General features: G+C 43.9%; 1 protein-coding gene and 1 long non-coding RNA gene across 4 annotated transcripts; one reads left to right on the top strand and one right to left on the bottom strand.

Annotated features, from left to right (window-relative positions):
- Window positions 1-101: 101 nt before the first annotated feature.
- LOC121084413 lies at window positions 102-9,912 on the top strand. Its single transcript, XR_005826721.1, has 2 exons — window positions 102-442; window positions 9,510-9,912. It is a non-coding gene; the product is annotated as an uncharacterized LOC121084413 (long non-coding RNA).
- On the bottom strand, window positions 1,939-12,481 carry ACADM (acyl-CoA dehydrogenase medium chain). Of its 3 annotated transcripts, none has more exons than XM_040585782.1 (12): window positions 12,361-12,481; window positions 11,532-11,631; window positions 10,599-10,696; window positions 10,420-10,489; window positions 8,349-8,449; window positions 8,182-8,262; window positions 7,254-7,384; window positions 6,115-6,223; window positions 5,838-5,978; window positions 5,666-5,761; window positions 4,758-5,006; window positions 1,939-3,265 (listed from the first exon to the last, which is right to left on the bottom strand). In XM_040585782.1, exons 1-12 carry the CDS (start codon window positions 12,382-12,384, stop codon window positions 3,194-3,196), a joined length of 1,272 nt encoding a protein of 423 aa, XP_040441716.1. In that variant the 5' UTR covers window positions 12,385-12,481; the 3' UTR covers window positions 1,939-3,193. The 3 variants fall into 3 exon arrangements, with proteins under 3 accessions (XP_040441716.1, XP_040441717.1, XP_040441718.1); XM_040585783.1 differs by having other exon boundaries at window positions 11,532-11,628; window positions 12,361-12,477; XM_040585784.1 differs by having other exon boundaries at window positions 11,532-11,628; window positions 12,370-12,459.
- Between the last annotated feature and the right edge of the window lie 734 nt (window positions 12,482-13,215).

The raw sequence follows: 13,215 nt of genomic DNA, 5'->3' as shown, positions 1-13,215 counted from the left end.
GGGGCCGCAGGCGGCAGGACCCCGGCCGGGGCTGCCCACGCCCTTCGCCTGCTCCGCGCCGGCCGAGGGAGGCGGCGCCGCGGCCAGGCGGGCCCCGGCGGGCCCGCGCGCGCCTTGCGGGGGGGAGGGTCCCGCCCGGAACCGCCGTGTCCTCCGCGCCGCTGAGGAGAAGGGCGGCGCGGCCGGGCTGCGGGGCAGCACTGGCCATCGGCTCGTCCAACCCCCCCGCTAAAGCAGCTGTTCTCGGGCAGGGTGCTGAGGGGCTCGGCCGGGCGGAGAAGCAGCTCTGCGGGCAGCCCGCTGCAGCGCTCCGGCACCCTTCAAACACGGAATTTCCCCCTCACGTTCAGAAGGAGCTCCCTGTGCTGCGGCGTGTGCCCGGCGCCTCTTGTGCCGCCGTGGAGCAGAGCGCGGCCCCATCCTCCCGACCCTCGCCCTGCAGGTACTTACAGAGAAATTCACAGCTTCCTGTGAAGTCGGGCTCGCAGCTCAGCCCCAGAGCAGGTGACGGCAGCTGCTCCCCGCCCCCGCCAGAAATAAACCTCTTTCCTTCCCAAGCCAAACTTTGATCGCGCTCTTCATCACCAGCATTGCACTCTGGCGGGCGTGATCCGTGCCGGGCCAGAGTGCCATTTGTAGACGCTACAAGAAGACATGTCTCTGATGCCGACCATTACAGAAAAATCTAAAATATAGAGCTTGTTTGTTGGTTGGTTTGGTTTTTGGTGGGGTTGTTTCTCGGGTTTGTTTTCGGAGCAGATGGGTGTTTTCTTGGGGGGTGGCCTGCGGGAGGGGTCTGAAGGGTTATGGGGGATGTTGGCACCACATCTACACTTTTTCTAAATGCCCCCAGGGACGGTGATTCCAGCACTTGCCCGGGCAACCTGTTCCAGTGCTTGACCACCCTTTCAGCAAGGCAATTTTTTTATTCTTTTATTAGTAATACCCAATGTAAACCTCCCCTGTTGTAACTTGAGGCTGTTTCCTCTTGTCCTGTGACCTGTTAATCTGGGAGAAGAGGCCGACCCCCACCTCGCTACAGCCTCCTGTCAGGCAGTTGTGGGGAGCAGTAAGGTGTGTCCCCGCCCCCCGAGTCCCCTCCTCTCCAGGCTGAACACCCCCAGTTCTCTCAGCTGCTCCTCATCAGACTCGTGCTGCAGACCCTAATGACGCTTCCTTGCCAGGAGCGCCTGGCTGCCTATGCTTCCATCCCATGAGGTGTTCACGCACGTAGCTCGCATCCCCCTGAGCCTTCTCTTGTCCAGGCTAAACAGCTCCAACTCTCAGCCTTTCCTCATCTTCCAAACCCTCCACCACGGCGGCCCGTCCCCGGTCTGTCTCCAGGATGTCCTCTCTTGTACAGGGGAATCCCAGCACTCCATGCGTGACCTTGCCAGTGCTAAGCGATATCCCCAAGAAGTCTGGGGAAGGTGCATTGTGCCAGTGCTGAAAGAAGGGCCTATCCAGGTTAAAACAAACAAAAAACAAACACAAAAACCCTCACAGAACTTCCTCCTCCTCCTCAGGAAATGTAGTCAAGTGAATATTCTGATGAAAAGGAGCAACAGGTTTAAATATACTGGGTTTGAAATTAAGGTGATGTTAAAAGGCATTCCTAAGGAAAAGCTACACATTTTCACTCGTATCATCCTAATGAAACATCTGCTGGGTTCAGAAGTGTTAATAGTGAAAGAGGCCATTTTCGCTAATAAGCCGATACTCTTACTGCTACTGGGTACTGTCTAAATCCTTAAATCTGACACACGTGCAGACAGCAGCACGTGGTATTGCTGACCTGGAAGGGCTGTTCAGCTCCACGGGCTGTAGCACAGTGAGACCTGCAGGACAGCTGTTAGCATACCTCAGACACAGGACAACTTACCCGAAATACAATTTGAATGGTTTGACAAGCAAAGTGAATAAAAGCAACTGCACCTCTCTGCTTATAAGTACATTTTTATTAGAGTGCAGCAACGGCTGTCAGAAGCAACATCTTGATCATCTAATTTTACAGTGAAAAAACATGGTGTTGTGAGGTTCTCATTTCTTGCCCTTTACTCTATTTGGCCATTTGGGGTTTAGAACATCCAAGTTTAGAACAGCATTGTTATACCTGAAAATAAGGCCGTTTCCTACAGGTTCTTTTGCACAGGATCAGTTCAAATGAAAACATGTTTAAAACTGAATGCTCATCCTTCTTTTTTTCCCCACGGTGATAAAAAAATGCGTACCTGTATTTCTCAAGAGCTGTACTTGCCACTCATCCATAAACAAGTGTTGCTTAAGGCACAAGAAAACAAGTAACTTCCTCTCAGGCACAGAGATAAACCGCACTGAATGACAGTTTCTGTCTTTGCTGCAGATTCAGGTGAATCAGATGATTAAGTCACTGAAAAGAAGCCCGATGAAAACAAAAGCTATTGTTCACGCTGGCTCATAAGTGTCTGTAAAATTCAGAGAATCTGCAAGTAGTAATTAGAGCCACTGTTTGAGAAAAACACCAATCTGTCTTGTAATTGACAAGAATGTATGGTACTGAAAGAAGCCAGTATGTATTCACTGTCTTTTTTTTTTAAGATGAAAGTTTCTGAAGGCCACAGAACTAAAGCGTTAGCATATTTATTTTAGGAAGTGGTGACCTAGAGACCATGTGCTGCAGCAGCATGGTGTTCCTGAGGAAGCAGAATCGCTTTTTACGGCTTCCCTGAGATTTATTACTATGATAGCCACCCAAACCCCAGTGATAAAAGACTGGGAGTGAATCTGTATCATTATAAACAATACGGAAATACCCCGAAAATGATGTTCCTCGTTACATGCTGAATGCCTTCACAGACCCAAAAAGAGAAAAAAATAATCATTTTGTTCACTTTTTTGATCACATAAATTTTACAGGGCTGGTTTTTACCTCTCCACCTGCCAAAAGCCAAAGGTCTGACTGAAAGAGAGTGGGGGAAGAGGACAACCGATCACTTTGGAATTCAGAAATGTTTAGAAAACACCAGGTTTGTTAGAAGAAATGAAGCGAGGGAATGGGCAGGGAGTACAGAAGCAGTGCTTAATCACGTACACAAAAAGATTTCAGGAAAAGGGGTTTATGCACGCCTTTAATTGTATTGAGAAATGCACTAAAATCCTCTTCCGTGAGAGCACAGAACACTACAGTAGAGGCAGATGTGCTTGGTAGGTTTCTTTAAGCTTTGTATTTGGCAACGTGTTCACGAGCTATGATCATCCTTTGAATCTGAGCAGTCCCTTCATAAATCTGAAAAGAAGAATTGCAAGATTGATCATTTTTGTAAAATATTTTCACAGATCTTTCTACACTTGTCAACCTTCATAGCACAAATCCACAGTGGATTAGGACGTGCAGAAAGAGAGAGAAAACTGAAGAAAATTTGAGCGTGCTTTGATTAACTACAGTGGGCTAAATGCAATAAACTACATACAAGATCTTGAGAGAGAGTCTTGTGTTCCCAGATGCTCTCATCAAAACTCTGTAAGGTTCTCACAAACTTAACAGACATAGCGGATGAAGGATGGGGAAAATGGATTCTCTGGGGAAGCAAATACATCATCTCGGTTTTGAAAGTGAGGGTGGAGGCAGGGAGGTGACCTGGGCTGCAAGTGTTGTATTTTCTTTGACTAGCCTTTCAAGGCCACAGCAAATATTCAGATTCATCCATTTATTACCACTGCTCCTTCTTCACTAGTACTCCCTTCAACACATTATTTTTTTACCTTTTTTTTTTAACCAGGCGTTCTTGCGTTTTCCTCTAGAAACATTCTGTGTCTCGCCCCTGATCTATTCGGCTTGCTGACAGCCAAGTCAGAGCTACACGACCGAAGACTTATGTAGGTGTAACGCAGAAAGGCAGCCACGGACTCCAACGGTACAGTGCAATGTGATTCAAGGGCAACACAGTTCAGTGGTTTAAAGCGTTTCAGCTCCCAGTTCTGCTAAAGCTTGCTGTGGCAAATTGCTCCAATAAAGATTACTGAGTTTACTAAACATCAGTCAGTCTTGCTGGATAAAGAACTGCAGCATCGTATATGCTAAGAGGACACTTACGACATGGAATATTTTCTTGGTAATAATACCGCAGAAAAAGAACGGGGGATTATGGGTGACTATGGACTAAACACGACTAAATATGAGCATATTTTGTTCTTTTGGAGAAGGCAAAAATAATAAAAAAAGGAAGGGTTAATCGCTCCTGACTGCGCCGCACTTCTGTTAATACAGCATATGCAAGATCATGAATCCATGATACTCAGTGATGGTAATATCTCAGCTGAAGTAATCTGCCCAGTTTATACCAAAGTCTCAGGCAGACAGACAGTTTAGAGCACCGCAAGAAGCGATGAAGAGAACAGCATTACACGTAAGGCATCTCCACTTGACAGAATACCAAAGCAAGTCATCAAAATAGCCATGCTTCTTTTCTACAGTCCTTTTTTTCTAAGAGTTCAAAAGCTTTAAAATGAAGAGTCCATGCATTTCAGAGTTACCACATGAGAAAAAAAACGCACCACTACAGTCGTCTTATGTAGGTTAAGTTGTTGATCTAACCCAAAGAGTTTTGTATGTAAGAATCTGCCTCGTTTGAATGCCCTTTCTTTGAATGGAAGGATTATTGCTCTCACCCTCAATTTTTTTTTCCATATGTTCACATCATGATTTCAATCAGTAGCCATTAGTTTCTTTTCTATAAAATGTATGCATTCCTCTGAAGATCACTCCCTCTTTTACTCACCTGGTAGATCTTAGCATCTCTCATTAGTTTTTCTACAGGATATTCAGTATTAAATCCATTTCCTCCAAAAATCTGCACTGCATCTGTAGCTACTTGGTTTGCAACGTCACCCGCGAACGCTTTTGCGATGGAAGCATAGTAGGTATTCCTGCGACCGGCATCGACTTCCCACGCAGCCCTTTGGTAAGCCATCCTAGCCAGTTCCACTTTCATTGCCATTTCAGCAAGCATGAAAGACACCGCTTGGTGCTGTAAATGATGAAATAAACCCAGTTAACTTTGCCGGCTTAAAATTCTATGACATCCAAGAATACGGTCTTCATACTTCTGAATCTGCAAATTCAACACGCTCAGGAAGCTTTGAGTTCTACAGAATCTGGATCAGGCTCTCAACTCTATGCTGAGTTAGACAGGTTGTTAATTCTAAATCCACTTAAGCCACAGGGATGAAGTACTGAAGTTGTGCTTTACTTTTCGTGAGATCTCTATGTCGCTAGTTGTTTATTCACAAGCAGTGTGACTGGCCATGTTTTCCATTCATATTAATACCATGAGTCTTGTTTCACATACCTCACAGAGGTGTTTTTCCTTCCCTGAAAATCCCTGTGCATGAGACTTGAAGAATTTAAGTATGTCCTGACAGTACAGGAGTTTCAGGATTTTGGGTGGAGTTTTCTTTACGATTTTACTATTTTCATCAAGAAGTTACGGAAGAATCCCAGGAGTTCCTGCATAGCTAGATTTACTCAGACAGTGCGGACCTATATACTTGAAAACCCAAGAAATGGCAGGCACAGAACAACTCACACATCCTAAGTATCAAGGAAGAACACCGAAAATTCACCAGTGGGACATCTAGTATCAAAACACAGCTTTTTGATGTATTTGTTTTTATATATTTAACTTACTTCAACAATTGGTTTCCCAAAGGTTTTTCTCTCCAAAGCATATTTAGTAGCTTCATCGAGTGCTCTTTTTGCTAACCCAACAGCACCAGCTGCTACCTGAATTAAATATAGCACAGAATGAAAATCAGAAATTCCTACTGTACTTTGCAAGTAACTTATTTCTGCTACTTACGGGTGGCCTGGTCTTATCAAAAGCTCCCATTGCGATTTTAAAGCCAGCTCCCTCGGCTATTAATACATTTTCTTTTGGAACTCTTACGTCTTCAAAGACAATACCCCTTGTATCAGAGCAGCGCTGACCCATATTCATTTCCTGAAAAGCAAAGTTTACAAAGGTCCAGCTACACTGGATTCTTGCAATGTATGGCACGTTCTTGTTCTTTACTTCTTTTGCATTACTGGTTTAGAAGTGAATTCTTGGCTTGTCAAATAAGAGATGCACTCTTCACCTTTCTTCCAATTTGGATTCCAGGGCTATTTGCTTCCACGATGAATCCAGTAAAGGCTTTGCTTGCAGGGACTTTTGGATCTGGATTGGTACGAGCTAGCAAAAAATACCTAGTGTAAAACAAATACGAGGGGAGTCAGCTCATCCTCACAATTAACAATCAGACACTTTTTTAGCTCATACGTTAAATGTTGGTTTTGGTTTTGTGTGTGTTGGTATCAGGAAATAAACCACTGAATAAGTTAGCAACCCTTTATTCTTGGCCCTTCCAAAAAAGTAAAACCCTGAGAGGGAGCAAGAGAGCAAAAGTGTCAATGCATCTCTTGCTGCAAAAGTCAAGATTTAATTCAGTTCCTTCAGATCAACATGCAAAGGTTCTCCACATTTTCCGTGTGTTGTAAGTCTTAATATTACAATCAGCTTCACAAATAACACAAAAGAAACCAATTGCCAGCACGCAGATAAAGATGTTTGCTTGGGAAATACAGTATTGCATGCAAAATGTTCGATTATCCTCTTGGTTTTACTATCTTGGTTTTACTCTTTGAAGTTGTAAATAGTTTTTTTCCTGTTATCAATTAAAGAGTTGTGTATCACCTTTACGGTGTTCAGTAACATCAAGAGATAGCTGATAGTTTCTCTTTGATCATTCTATCTTGAACAAGGAAGTAATGAGAAAAGAAAACCTTACAGCTTTCCCTCTGGATTTAGAAGGAATTTAGTGTTGGGGATGAGCATGATCTTACGTGAGACATGATGCAAGAGGTGCATCTTGTAAAGCACCTCCATAGACACCAGAGCACCACCTGCACTCTTTGACACTTGGAAAGCGTCTTCCCTTAAGAAAATAAAATGCACAAGCACAAGCCTGGAGCTTTTCTGTCTTCACTAACAGCTAGGGCTGTTTCTAGTCCAATGAGAAGCAACTGATGTCGGCCACCGCACCCACAAAGCCAGTTCCCCTGTAACACGAGCTTCTGGAGTACTGTGACAGTTAAGTGTTGCTGCCCTTCCCTGAGGAGTGTGATAGCAGCCACAACTGAGAGCCCATTCCCTGGGGGGGTTGCACACAGGACACACGCCTCCCCCAAGACAGAACAGAACAACAGAAAATGTAATGCCAGTGGCAAGTCAACGCACCAGTTTGCTTTCCCGCCGTTTGTGATCCACATCTTCTGGCCATTAATAACGTACTCATCTCCTTTCCTCTCAGCCTTGGTTTTTATACCAGCCACATCAGAGCCTGCTCCAGGCTCTGTTACACAGTAAGCCTAAAAGAAAAGAAAACGCAGAATCCTGAAGAATAAAGTTCTACTTTTAAGCAACCAGAAATTACTGCAAATTATGTGCACCAAACTGATCTGTAAACATTTTAAGTGAACCACGTGGAAAACCCCAGAACGCATCCAAAAGGCCCAACAAGGGTCTGCACAAGAATCCAAACATGTAGGGGTCGATTTTCCTCATAAATCCATAATAATTCTTACAATTGTCTTTTAATTTTAATGGTAAACAGACGCATTCTGTAACTTTTCATAAGCCATCACTTCCTTATGCTTCACAACTCCGATATGGAAGCCAAACACCTTTCAAATCTGAAAATAAGAGCACAGAGTAACACTTTATGGTTGCTGTGCTCTTCATTTTATGAGGCTCACTTGTTCAGATTTTAACACACTGCACATGAATCTTTATTACCTTAACAGAGGGCGCCTGTATAATGTTTAAGATCCATAAATGCAGATCAGTGCCCATCTGAGTGGAGTCTGCGCTCATACAAACCTTGCATTTTTCTTAGACTCCCACACCTTCTCTTGAAAGGGAAATAAAAGGCACTGCTTTTTGGTAAGTGACTCAGCATGGTTTTCCGGGTACTACCTTCTGTTTGCTTATTGAATGCACTTAATTCAATATTCCTTGACTTTCAGAAAAAGCCACTGTTTATTTACAAACCAAAACAGGCTACACTGTGAGTACATATCAGTGTTTAAAAAAAAAAACAAACCCAACCAAAACCGCAATTAATACAATCTGGGAACAGTCTGCAATGCACCTAAGTTATACTTACACACATCATTGGTTCCTCTGTCATTCTTCCCAAGTATTTTTTCTGTTGCTGCTCATTTCCTGCAATGATTACTGGCATTTGCTGAAAGAAAATATTTAGACCATTAATCCATCTTTCTAAAGGGCACAGACTCTAGTCTAAAGGCGGTAAGAAATGATAGAACTGACCCCTAGGGAGTTCGCCTCGATGGCTGTTTGAACCCCGGTACAGCCGTAAGCCAACTCTTCTGTAATAAGGCACGCTTCAAAACTGCCAAGGCCAAGACCACCTACAGTTGAAACATTTCATGGACTAAAATGAGCTAAAAAATTGCAACATATTAGTGATTTACAAAACCTACTTATCAAAATCATATGCCCTCACATACTTCTGACCGAGTGTTGCGTACAATTAGACATTCCCATGCCAGCTTTTTAAACAAAGTTTTGTCAGATTAGTGACAGATGATTTAAAAATTACATTTTGCAGTTCCAGGGTGATGGTGTGCTTGGTGTCGGACAAATTGCACAAAATGTACCAGTGGGACCTTTTGACTACTTTACATCTGAGAATTTCCTTAAGAGTTCTTAGGAAGCAGAGAAAGGGCCACAAGGGCTGCTGAGCTTCCACACCACTAAGGAAGAAAAGAAACGCGTCCATACCAGTTAGCAAAACAACCCAGTAACCTGCTTCTGGCAGAAGCCAACACTTTGTGAAGTGCGTAAAAACACAGTAACAATGCAGCAACGCTTCCCTGAAATATTTTCGCAGCCTTTGTGTGACTTCCCCAGCCAAAACTATCTTTGTTATGCTAGCCCTTGACAGATGTTTCTTCTGTGAATTCTCCCAGTCTCTTTCTGAACCTGTTTACAGTTTTAGCATTGATACCGTCCAGGGGCAACGAGTTTCACAAATGAACTACACACTGAGTGTAGAACCATCTCCTTTCATTTCTTCTGAACCCGCCGTCTGCCGACTCCATCTGATGCCTTCTCATTGTACTGAAGGGGACAATGAGATGTCATCCCTTTTCACACTCTCCACGACACTGGCATGATAGGCATTTCTCATGCAGAAGCTGTTCCATGTATTTCATCATCTTTGTCATCCTTCTAGGAACCTCCCTCATTTCCACAACAACCTTCTGAGGTGGAAGGATCCGACTGCATAATGAACGAGAGGCAAGAGCAATTTGGGGGCAAGCAGCAGCATAGTTATGGCTTCTGCTTTTCTCTTTGTTCCCTTCTTGATTTCTGACCTTCAGTTGATGGTTTTGACCACTTCTGGTCATTATGCTGACATCTTCACAGAACTCAGTATTATAACCCCCGTACCTCTTTGTTTCACAGGTAATAACTAGTTCAGAAGACACCATTTTTTCTGTGAGGTTTGGATTGCTTCTTCCCTTTCTTGTGTGCATCACTTTTCCTATTTTGGACTTCATCTGCCATTTAACAGTCGCTCAGTTTCACCACCTCCTCCAGCCTCGTCTTTTCTGTAGCACGTAAGTCAGCATTATCAATAAACTCTATGACCTCAGTATTGATCTCCTTTTCCAGACCTTGTAAAGCAGTGGTGTCCAATTTGTCACTTCCAAGTTTTAATTTAATAACCAAGTGATTCTACATTGCAGTAGTCCAGCTGTTTCAGCCTTGAGTGTCTGTGGCTGAATAAACATGATCCTCACAACTGCTCCTTTGATCTCTTTAATTCAATTTTTGATACAAGATATACCCTCTAATAAGTCTTAAACACCCCCCCCCCCCCAGGGCCTGCTACGGACATTTCCCCAACTTTGTTTTCAGGTAACATATACATGTGAAAAAGAAAATCTAAAATTTAACACTTTTTCCATCGTTACTCATATACCTAAGCACTGATCCTCTGCACCTCCTCTGAACGGGAAATTCATCCTTCTGGCTTAACGTCTTAAATTGCTCCAGCCTGTGTCACAGAGTAGGTCAAAATACGACCGTCTAGTTTCTCTGCCTCATCAGATGACACAGCACACCAGGGGAACATTAGGCAGTTGTAATCATAGGAGGAAATCTGGTTATAAATTACTAAATCACAGCCTAATTTGTTGGGTGATTACATCCACCCCTAGTGGCACTTGTATGTGTCAACCTGTGTACTGATTCAATTTAGATTACTGAAGTATGCGACTGTTCATTTTATACAGAATCCATCATTACACACATAAATCCCCTCTAAGGCCTTTTCTTTGGTTTATTTTACAGATTAAAAAGATTTACTTACCACAGCTTTCTGGTATGTGTGAATTTATAAGACCAAGTTCCCAAGCCCGTTTTATGAGTGGAAAAGGATACTGAAACAAACAGGGAAAATCACTATCTGATTCATCATAGTTAACGTTTTGCATTTTACACAGGTTAAGGTCAAAATCTCTCTTTTCCCCTGCCATATGGTAGATTTACCTCTCCAGTTTTGTCATATTGTGCAGCAACAGGAATGATCTCCTCCACAGCAAATTTACGAGCAGTAGCTTGAAACTCTTTCTGTTCATCAGTAAGTTCTATTACAAAAAAAAAAAAAAAAAAAAAAAAAAAGTTAAAAAGAAGTCACCAATTTTGCCAGTTGTCAGACTATGAGAAGAGAGAAAACAAGTCTCAGTTCCTTCCAGGACAATCCAAAGCACCAGGACTTACCTTCCCGGGCCTCTCCAGAAACCAAAGCAACTCAACATCCTCCTTCTCTCTAGAGAAAAAGCTCCACTGATCTCTAATTGATGCCTACGGTGCGCTTACTTACTTATGACAAAATTCTTCCAAAAATATTGAAAACCAAGCAGGAAGCGCCATGTAACATACAAGGTATTACCAAAAGAAAAGAGAAGCATGCTGTGCTAACTAAACGAAGGAGATGGAGGCAGATGAATGTTGCTTATCTGATGAATCTGGCTGCTCAGTTTCAAGCATTGGCCTGCTGACCCACTAAATTTGCCTTTACGTATCTAATACACCGGGGATTAATTTCTTTATAATATTTCTTTATAACTAAGTTCAGTTAAGACTACATAGAGTTATTTTAACATTTTAAAAGCCAATGTGAGTTAGTTATTCAAAGCTAAGGCAACTCTGGCAGTCACACAAGCTCAAGGCAGACATCAGTTAAAAAAAGAAAATCTCATAAATATCACGTCAATACCTGGGCCTTCCCGAGTTAGAAAAGAAAGTAATTTGGGGTTTCAAATAATTCTTAAAAAAAAAAAATAGAAATTTATTCAGGATGAACACCTTAATTGTAAATTCATACTGAACTGCAATACAGTTGTTTGCCGTTTGTTTTTTCCCCCTAACACTGCAATTTGTCTTTAACTGTTCTCTTTCTTTCATAACTGCAATACTTACCAAAGCTAAAGCCAGATGCAGGTTTGCTTATGTGTACGTTTTGAGCAGGTTTACTGGAACGTGATCTCCATCCATGCCCTGCAATGGCTTGGAGCATCTGCTAAAGAGAAAAAGAACATGAGCTGCAAGACCTCTTTGCTGCACAAGTCCCATAAAGCTACTAGCCTGACCGCAGCACAACAGCACCATGAAGCATGAAGAACACAGGCAATAATGGCTGTCAACACAGTGAAAAAAAAGTATTTTCAGAGAATACTGAAAACATCTATACAGTTAAAAGGTGAAGAAATGCAGGAAGACCACTGCTAGGCATAGAAGCGCTGAATACTGAACTGCTGAGTGAGAGTGTATTCATAGTTCAGGATGGTATTTCTTCAATGGGCCATGTATTACTCATTGGAGCTTTGCGTCCCTGAACAAATGCCCTTCACTTTCCCCCCAGTTCAGAGGTGGCTCTGGGGACAGGGAGAGCACGGAAAGTCCACTGCCTCAGCTGTGAGCCCTTCGCCCTTCCCAACAGGTTATCGACAGCTCCACATCTTCTTGCATGAGGAGTATTTTTAATTCCTAACAGGAAGGTTAGTCCTTCAGAAAGCAACTTTTAGACCCGGGATTAGCAAACACCACTTGCAGCGCAGACAGGGAAGGCAGCAGCCAGGCGGGGAAGGCACACACTGCGCCTGGGGGCTGCCTCCAGGCCTGGGGGGCCGTCTCCAGGCCTGGGAGGTGGCAGGGAGCCCCGGGGGACGCTGCCCGCACGGCCAGCTCCCTCCAGCCGGTTACCACCCCCCAGGACTCCCAGCCCTTCCCCCCCTCCCCGGCCGCTCACCCGGCTCGCTCTGAACGCCGACATCTTGGCCGAGGCGCCTGGCGACCGGCGGAACCCACTGGCGAGTGGCCACTCGGGCGGGTCGGGTCAGGGCGAGCGGCGGGGGGCGGTGCCGGGGGCGGCCCGCGAGCCATTGCGGCCTTGGGGGCGGTCCTGCCCCTGCCGTGACTGCGTGGCTGCGTCCGGCCGGCGCCTGCCTTCCCTGCGGGCACCTACCGCGCTGCAGCCGCTACTGGCGTCTCACCCCCCGCAGGGGATTGTCAACGCGGTTCTGGGCGGCGGGGGGGGGAGGCGGGTTCCCTCAGGTTCTCCTCAGGTTTCCCCTCAGTTTTCTTTTTCCCCCTTCTCCACACAAAACACAATTTTTATTTCTTTGCACAGCATGTGCCCGGAGTTGGGCTTACTCAAGTAACGTTTGGGCTTGTTGCCAAAAAAAACCCAAAATATCTGGCTTAGCTAGGCTTTTAAAGCCCCTTTTTAACTACAAATTTTTTAAAAAAATATTTTTTAATAAGCTTTAAAGCTATTCTGCTTTTGAGGTGCCACGGTGGTGTGTACGGGGTGTAAAATGGGGTGTAAAATGCCCCCTGGTTCTGGCTGTACAGGAAAGCAAAAGCATCAATATTTAATTACTTGTAGGGCTGCAAAATGAAACACTTTTTTTTTTAAAACACACCTTTTAATCATTATTTTTTATTTTATTTTATTTTACTTTCTCAGTGGGTCACAGCAGAGCTATTTCAGGTTGTTTTTTTTTAAATAACACTTCCAAGAGAAATAGCTACTTCGGTATCTCCATGAACTAACTTTTTTGGCATGAAATTTGTAAGAGAATTGCCAAAAATACGAAGCCCT

Source organism: Falco naumanni, chromosome 3 (genome assembly GCF_017639655.2).
Source record: "Falco naumanni isolate bFalNau1 chromosome 3, bFalNau1.pat, whole genome shotgun sequence".
In the NCBI taxonomy this organism is placed as follows: domain Eukaryota; kingdom Metazoa; phylum Chordata; class Aves; order Falconiformes; family Falconidae; genus Falco; species Falco naumanni.
This window is presented reverse-complemented; position numbering and strand designations above follow the sequence as displayed.

Coding starts and splice junctions, on each gene's coding strand:
- ACADM (XM_040585782.1), bottom strand. CDS start 12,384: ATGTCGGCGTTCAGAGCGAGCCGG. Junction 8,450..10,419: donor ACACATACCAGAAAGCTGTG/GTAAGTAAATCT, acceptor TTTCAACTGTAG/GTGGTCTTGGCCTTGGCAGT. Junction 5,979..6,114: donor GAATCCAAATTGGAAGAAAG/GTGAAGAGTGCA, acceptor TTTGCTTTTCAG/GAAATGAATATGGGTCAGCG.